Genomic DNA, 9115 nt, shown 5'->3' with positions numbered 1-9115 from the left:
AACAAATCCATTGACACCCCAGAAGGTTTGTTTGCTTAATATTGTCAATGATAATGCATTACTCTTTTGAGACGTTCTTCCTTGATGTGGTCTGTTTGATCAGGAAGAAAGAAGCCTGCAGGACCCCCCATGTCGAGTAATAGGGCTTAACATGTCTAAATGGCTCCTTTTCACTTCATAAGAGCAGCAGCGTTGCATGATGCATCATCTAACCAGCATATTGGCCATCATTTCATGGCAAGTCCTATGCAATGCCCAGGAGAGACCCCTCCCTCCCGCTGCTAAAGTGGTCTCCCTGTCGACATCACAGCTGAGGCGCTCCCTGGTGGCGAGCAGGAGAAGTGCGCGCGCCGCGGGGGGTTTAAAAGCTGCGCGTGAGGAGGAGCGGCGCAGAGTATCAAGGAGCTACGCAGAGAAAAAGTTCTTTCACGGCAGAAGTGCACGGAAAGGAAGAAGGAAGAAGCCTCAGAGAGAGATGGCAGCCCAGACTGAGCAGCCTCACTTGCACCTCGCAGAGCTCACCGCAGCCCAGTTCATCGACATCTGGAAACATTTTGATGCTGACGGTCAGTGACTCACAAGTTCAATGCATGTTTTATACAAATATGAAACTAGTCTTTTCGAATGAAATGTCCTTGTAAGTACATATTAAGCCAATGAATGATGGTCTTGTGAAAATCATGTATCATAACGATCTGTTTTGAAAGATATTTGAGTGTTTTGCAAAGGGGAAAAAAACAACGTAGATTGTATTTTAATATTACAATTTGATTATTATTGCATGTGTAATACTTGTAAGATTTAAAGTGGTTAAATTGATTTAACCACTTTAATTGAAAAGCAAGATTGTTGGGGGCTATCTCAACAAGATGGTGGGGGGTGTCAGTGAAAATGATGCAAAGAAACCGAGGAGCGGATCGTTCACAGTGAAACTCTTAGTCATAAATGCACAGTGAATACATACAAATGTACAGAACCAGCTTTTTTTATTAACTGACTTTCGAAGTAACCGATTTTATTTATTTATTTAATTTATTCACTTATTTAGTATTACTATATATGTGTGTATGTGTGTGCGTGTGTGTGTGTGTGTATATATATATATATATATATATACATATATATATATATGTATGTGTGTATATATATATATATATGTATATATATATATGTATATATATATATATATATATGTATGTGTGTGTGTATATATATATATATATATATATATATATATATATATATATATATATATATATATCAATCAATCAATGCTTACTTATATAGCCCTAAATCACTAGTGTCTCAAAGGGCTGCACAAACCACTACGACATCCTTGGTAGGCCCACATAAGGGCAAGGAAAACTCACACCCAGTGGGACGTCGGTGACAATGATGACTATGAGAACCTTGGAGAGGAAGAAAGCAATGGATGTCGAGCGGGTCTAACATGATACTGTGAACGTTCAATCCATAATGGATCCAACACAGTCGCGAGAGTCCAGTCCAAAGCGGATCCAACACAGCAGCGAGAGTCCCGTTCACAGCGGAGCCAGCAGGAAACCATCCCAAGCGGAGGCGGATCAGCAGCGCAGAGATGTCCCCAGCCGATACACAGGCGAGCAGTACATGGCCACCGGATCGGACCGGACCCGATCAACTGGTCTAAAAAGGGAGTCTATTTAAAGGCTAGAGTATACAAATTAGTTTTAAGGTGAGACTTAAATGCTTCTACTGAGGTGGCATCTCGAACTGTTACCGGGAGGGCATTCCAGAGTACTGGAGCCCGAACGGAAAACGCTCTATAGCCCGCATACTTCTTTTGGGCTTTGGGAATCACTAATAAGCCGGAGTCCTTTGAACGCAGATTTCTTGCCGGGACATATGGTACAATACAATCGGCAAGATAGGATGGAGCTAGACCGTGTAGTATTTTATACGTAAGTAGTAAAACCTTAAAGTCACATCTTAAGTGCACAGGAAGCCAGTGCAGGTGAGCCAGTACAGGCGTAATGTGATCAAACTTTCTTGTTCTTGTCAAAAGTCTAGCAGCCGCATTTTGTACCAACTGTAATCTTTTAATGCTAGACATGGAGAGACCCGAAAATAATACGTTACAGTAGTCGAGGCGAGACGTAACAAACGCATGGATAATGATCTCAGCGTCTTTAGTGGACAGAATGGAGCGAATTTTAGCGATATTACGGAGATGAAAGAAGGCCGTTTTAGTCACGCTTTTAATGTGTGCCTCAAAGGAGAGAGTTGGGTCGAAGATAATACCCAGATTCTTTACCGTGTCGCCTTGTTTAATTGTTTGGTTGTCAAATGTTAGAGTTGTATTATTAAATAGAGGTCGGTGTCTAGCAGGACCGATAATCAGCATTTCCGTTTTTTTGGCGTTGAGTTGCAAAAAGTTAGCGGACATCCATTGTTTAATTTCATTAAGACACGCCTCCAGCTGACTACAATCCGGCGTGTTGGTCAGCTTTAGGGGCATGTAGAGTTGGGTGTCATCAGCATATAAGTGAAAGCTAACACCGTATTTACGTATGATGTCACCTAGCGGCAGCATGTAGATGCTGAAGAGAGCAGGGCCAAGGACCGAACCCTGGGGAACTCCACACGTTACCTTAACGTAGTCCGAGGTCACATTGTTATGGGAGACGCACTGCATCCTATCAGTAAGATAAGAGTTAAACCAAGACCGGGCTAAGTCCGACATACCAATTCGTGTTTTGATACGTTCTAATAAAATATTATGATCGACAGTATCGAAAGCAGCGCTAAGATCGAGGAGCAGCAACATAGATGACGCATCAGAATCCATCGTTAGCAATGGATCATTAGTCATTTTTGCGAGGGCTGTCTCCGTGGAGTGATTTGCCCTGAAACCGGATTGAAAGGTTTCACATAGATTGTTAGACGCTAAGTGTTCATTTAACTGCTCCGCAACAATTTTTTCGAGGATTTTTGAAATAAAGGGAAGGTGAGACACCGGTCGGTAGTTTACCATGAGGTCAGGATCGAGGTTAGGTCTTTTAAGAAGAGGATGAATAACCGCTTTTTTGAATGCTAGGGGAACAGTGCCCGAGGAAAGTGATAAGTTTATAATATTTAGCACTGATGGACCTAATAATACAAAGAGCTCCTTGATCAGTTTCCCAGGAAAAGGGTCAAGTAAAAATGTTGTTTGTTTTATTCCATTTACACGTTGTAACAATTCCTCTAATGTTATTTCCTCAAAACGAGAGAAACTATTTTGGATATTTGCAGTATCCGCCGTATATACCATCGTATCAGTGTTAATAGAACCCCGTTGTAGCTGGGACGCATTGTCTTTAATCTCCTTTCTAATGACTTCAATTTTTCTTACTAAAGAATTGCATAAAGTCATCAGCTGAGTGGGTGGAGCTACTGGAAGGGGTCCCTTGTTGGGTTAGCGATGCTACCGTACTAAACAAAAATTTAGGATCGTTTTTATTACGGTGGATGAGAGTTGAGTAATATTTAGCTTTAGCTAAGGTAAGCATGCGTTTATAAGTTATTAAACCATCACTCCATGCTTGATGGTGCACCTCAAGTTTAGTCGTGCGCCATTTGCGTTCCAGCTTTCCACATAATAATTTCTGAGCTCTAGTTTCTTCTGTAAACCACGGGGTGCGCTTTTTTGGAGCCTTTTTTAACTTTAGCGGTGTTATGTTATCAATGGTTTTGCGCAGGGCGTCGTTAAAGTTGTTAGTGAGGTTATCAATAGAGCCCACATACTTTGGGAATGGTGCCATTACCGAGGGCAGTAGGTCAGCAAGAGTTGTCGTTGTGGCCGTATTAATGTTGCGGCTGCTATAGCAGTTATTATTATTATTAGTTTGACGAACATGCGTTTGAACCTCGAATTTTATAAGGTAATGATCGGACAATACTTTAGTATACGGGAGTATCGTAACTTTGGAAACGGTGATACCCCTGACAAGCACTAGGTCTATCGTATTACCGTTGCGATGCGTGGGTTCATTTATTATTTGTGTGAGACCACAGCTATCAATTATAGTCTGGAGCACTATATATTCACACACTACAAAGTCAAGATATTTGATGTTCAAACTCATAAACTTTATTTTTTTTGAAAATAATAATTAAGTTAGAATTTCATGCCTGCAACATGTGCCAAAGTAGTTGGGAAAGGGCATGTTCACCACTGTGTTACATCACCTTTTCTTTAAAAAACACTCAATAAACGTTTGGGAACTGAGGAAACTAATTGTTGAAGCTTTGAAAATGGAATTCTTTCTCATTCTTGTTTTATGTAGAGCTTTAGTCGTTTAACAGTCTGGGGTTTCCGCTGTCGTATTTTACGCTTCATAATGCGCCACACATTTTCGATGGGAGACAGGTCTGGACTGCAGGCGGGCCGGGAAAGTACCCACACTCTTTTACTACGAAACCACGCTTTTGTAACACGTGGCTTGGCATTGTCTTGCTGAAATAAGCAGGGGCGTCCATGATAACGTTGCTTGGATGACAACATATGTTGCTCCAAAACCTGTATGGACCATTCAGCATTAATGGTGCCTTCACAGATGTGTAAGTTACCCATGCCTTGGGCACTAATACACCCCCATACCATCACAGATGCTGGCTTTTGAACTTTGCGCCTATAACAATCGGGATGGTTATTTTCCTCTTTGTTCCGGAGGACATCACGTCCACAGTTTCCAAATATAATTTGAATTGTGGACTCGTCAGACCACAGAACACCTTTCCACTTTGCATCAGTCCATCTTAGATGAGCTCGGGCCCAGCAAAGCCAGCGGTGTTCCTTGGTGTTGTTGATAAATGGGTTTTGCTTTGCATAGCAGAGTTTTAACTTGCACTTACAGATGTCGCAACCAACTGTAGTTACTGACAATGGTTTTATGAAGTGTTCCTGAAACAGTGTGTTGATATCCTTTACACACTGATGTCGGTTTTTGATGCAGTACCACCTGAGGGATCAAAGGTCCGTAATATCATCGCTTATGTTCAGTGATTTCTCCAGATTCTCTGAACCTTTTGATGATTTTACAGACCGTAGATGGTAAAATCCCTATATTCCTTGCAATAGCTCGTTGAGAAATGTTGTTCTAAAACTGTTCGACAATTTGCTTACAAATTGGTGACCCTCGCCCCATCCTTGTTTGTGAATTACTTAGCATTTCATGGAAACTGCTTCTATACCCAATTATGGCACCCACCTGTTCCCAATTAGCCTGCACACCTGTGTGATGTTCCGAATAAGTGTTTAATGAGCATTTCTCAACTTTATCAGTATTTATTGCCACCTTTCCCAACTTTGTCACGTGTTGATGGCATCAAATTGTAAAGTTAATGATTTTTTGCAAAAAAAAAAAAATGTTTATCAGTTTGGACATCAAATATGTTGTCTTTGTAGCATATTCAATTGAAAATGGTTGAAAATGATTTGCAAATCATAGTATTCTGTTTATATTTACATCTAACACAATTTCCCAACTCATATGGAAACAGGGTTTGTATATATGTATATTTATATATATATATACATACCCCGCCTTCCGCCCGATTGTAGCTGGGATAGGCGCCAGCGCCTAGCCCCCCGCGACCCCAAAAGGGAATAAGCGGTAGGAAAAAGATGGTTGGATATATATATACATATATATATATATATATATATATATATATATATATATATATATATATATATATATATATATACATATATATATATATACATATATATAGTATGTATATATATATATATATATATATATATATACATATATATATATATATATATATATATAGTATGTATATATATATATATATATATATATATATATATATATATATATATATATATATATATATATATATATATATACATATATATATACACATATATATATTAGGGTTGTGAATCTTTGGGTGTCCCACGATTCGATTCAATATCGATTCTTGGGGTCACGATTCGATAATATATCGATTTTTTTCGATTCGATTTGATTCTCGATTCAAAAACAATATTTTTCCGATTCAAAACGATTCTGTATTCATTCAATACATAGGATTTCGGCAGGATCTACCCCAGTCTGCTGACATGCTAGCAGAGTAGAATATGACTTATTTTATCTTTGTGAAAACATTGGACACATTGTCAAGCTTATGAGATGCGATGCAAGAGTAAGCCACTGTGACACTATTGTTCTTTTTTATTATTTTTATAAATGTCTAATGATAATGTCAGTGAGGGATTTTTAATCACTGCTAAGCTGAAATTATAACTAATATTGATACTGTTGTTGATATTATTCATTTTTGTTTCACTACTTTTGGTTTGTTCTGTGTTGTGTTTGTCTCCTCTCAATTGCTGTGTTTATTGCAGTTCTGAGTGTTGCTGGGTCAGGTTTGGTTTTGGAATTGGATTGCATTGTTATGGTATTGCTGTGTAGTGGTTTGTTGGATTGATTAAAAAAATTAATAATAAAAAAATAAAAATAAAAATAATTTTAAAAAAAATTAGAATCGAGGAGTCTGAATTGCACAACGTAAACGATTCGATTCGTATTCGAATCGATTTTTCCCCACACTCCTAATATTTATATATATATATATATATATATATATATATATATATATATATATATATATATATAAATATAAATATATATATATATTTATATATATGTGTATGTATATATATATATATATATATATATATATATATATATATATATATATATGTGTGTGTGTGCGTGCGTGTGTGCAAGAACTAAAGTATTACGGTAAAGTATATTTGTAAAATATATATTAAAACAAACCAGTCAGATGTGTATAGGATCTGCTATGTCAATGGGTCACAATGCCAACTGTTGTCCTGCTTTGTGTTGCTGCGAGCCACTCTGGTTATCATGTCTCAAAATAAATTGAAGGATTACCTTCTCTTGTGATTAAAAAAAATAACAAACCCCTTACCTCTATTGTTAAACCAAGCAGAATCTTGCTGATTATTCAGAGGTACAGTAATATTAAATATTGCTATTATCCATGCAGATTTGTCTCAAAATAGCGCCGGATTTAGGATCAAGGAAGATCCAGGTTGTGATTGTTTTTTAGCATGCATGTGCAAAAAAATGGTGCGTTTTAAAAAGGTTTTGGTATCAAGTCTGACGACACTCAAAGCAAAAAAAAAAATATCAACACTGCATTACACTTTTAAATTAATATGCTTTAATTAAGAAAAAATGTTATTATCCAAGCTTGTTTGGATCCCTCCAATTTAAACATGTACAGTATACGTAACATGATCCTTCTTTGTATCATAACTTCACTGATACTAATTTAACATTTACAAAACCTGAATCATCATCAGCTGCTGCCTCTCCGTCGTGGCCACAGTACTGCATTTATTAGAATCCGTTTTCACAGAATAATGTATATTCAGGACTTGAGCCCAAGTAGCCACCTACTATCAATGCCTTCCTTCACAGCAGCTAAGAGTTGCTTTTAGATATTGATATTTAATGCTTTGTATTTCCCAATACCTTGGATAGGACTCAGAAGTGCTAAGAGCTGTCAAACTCAAATCCAGGGGGCCACATCAGCCCCGTCCAATCATTTTATTTGGCCTGCAAAAACCTCAAAATAATATGCATCATTAAGTCACTTCAGCTTTTTTTGTTGAATGTAGTTAGTTTCGTCAGGAAAAAATCTTCTAAACTTTAATGTTATCTGATAGTGCGAAACAATATGCCAAGCTTTTGTTGTTATCAAAAAATCTACCTGTCTACATAACTTCTGATTTCAAAGTTATTCACCAATTTGTTAATAATACATATAATAATGACATACATAGGCAGTTGCATGGTAATATAATGAGGCAATTATAGTTGAATGTTAATATATATTCACTATTTATTTAAAATTAATGAAAACAAGTTTGACACCCCGCTCTATAGCCTTTAGCATTGCAATATTTGGTCAAAACAAGGTCTAAAACAGGGATGTCCAAACTTTTTGACTTGGGGGCCTCATTGGGCTAAAATATTTAGCCAGGGGCCAAAAGTGGACTGCGTGTAAAGTAACAATATATCCATCCATTTGTTTTCTACCGCTTGTCTCTCTCGGGGTGGCTATGGTGCTGGAGCCTATCTCAGTTGCATTCGAGCGGAAGGCGCCACCTCATCACAGGGCCAACACAGATAGACAGACAACATTCACACTCACATTCACACACTAGGGCCAATTTAGTGTTGCCAACTGATCTAGCCCCAGGTGCATGTCTCTGGAGGTGGGAGGAAGCCGGAGTATTCCGAGGGAACCCACACAATCACGGGGAGAACATGCAAATTCCACACAGAAAGACCCTGAGCCTGGGGATCGAACGTAGGACCTTCTTATCGTGAGGCACCAGCCATTACATCTGTGACACCGTGTTTCATATATATATATATATAAATATATATATATATATATATATATATATATATATATATATATATATATATATATATACATACACACATATTGATACGATGGATATATAATTAATAATTATTATAATTTAATATTAAGAGTTTTTGAAAGTGTGACTCCTACCTCGTGTACTTCCGTGACGACCTCCTTAAAGGTTTGTAATCAATTATAAATATCAAGCAGCTAAAATGCGCCAAATATGGTCAAGTGTGGAGAGAGTTTTTTATATTTCCCATCATGCATTGCAGTAGATGTAAATGGGTGTATATTTGAATTATGTGTTGTGCTCAGACATGTTTCATAATGTCCACACAATTCAGTGAGCAGGTTGTCTTATGTGTGATCATGTGTGTTGTGTTAGTTTATTTGCGCCATGAGTGGGACAGGTTGTTTGAATTGGGTCATATATAATAATGCTGTTCTTTGTTCTGTGCAGTTCTTGGTCATTAACCTGTATATCTCCTGTTGTCCAGAAATTTGCAGCAATTTCTTGTATTTGAAATTAAATTGGAGGCAACCCTCGTCCTAGATTCCTTAATAATCCTTTGAGGTCTCACGTGCCAGAATGAACACGCCAACGGGTCCCAATTAACCCGTGGGCCATAATTTTTACACCCCTGGTCTAAAA

The 9115-nt window shown here is 37.7% G+C and overlaps 1 protein-coding gene across 2 annotated transcripts in view; it reads left to right on the top strand.

Moving 5' to 3' along the window:
- The first annotated feature begins 357 nt into the window (after nt 1-357).
- Nucleotides 358-9115, top strand: part of LOC133539369 (calretinin-like) — a 50499-nt gene continuing 41741 nt past the window's right edge. Inside the window, exon 1 of one of the 2 annotated variants that reach the window (XM_061881433.1) lies at nt 358-566. In XM_061881433.1, coding sequence (XP_061737417.1) covers nt 476-566 — 91 coding nt within the window. In that variant the 5' untranslated portion in view covers nt 358-475. The remainder of the gene's footprint in view (nt 567-9115) is intronic. The other variant, XM_061881434.1, reaches the window with a different exon arrangement.

The sequence above is a fragment of the Nerophis ophidion genome, linkage group LG02 (assembly GCF_033978795.1).
Source record: "Nerophis ophidion isolate RoL-2023_Sa linkage group LG02, RoL_Noph_v1.0, whole genome shotgun sequence".
Classification (NCBI taxonomy): domain Eukaryota; kingdom Metazoa; phylum Chordata; class Actinopteri; order Syngnathiformes; family Syngnathidae; genus Nerophis; species Nerophis ophidion.
Note: the sequence above shows the minus strand (reverse complement) of the source record. Positions and strands in the feature narration are given on the sequence as shown.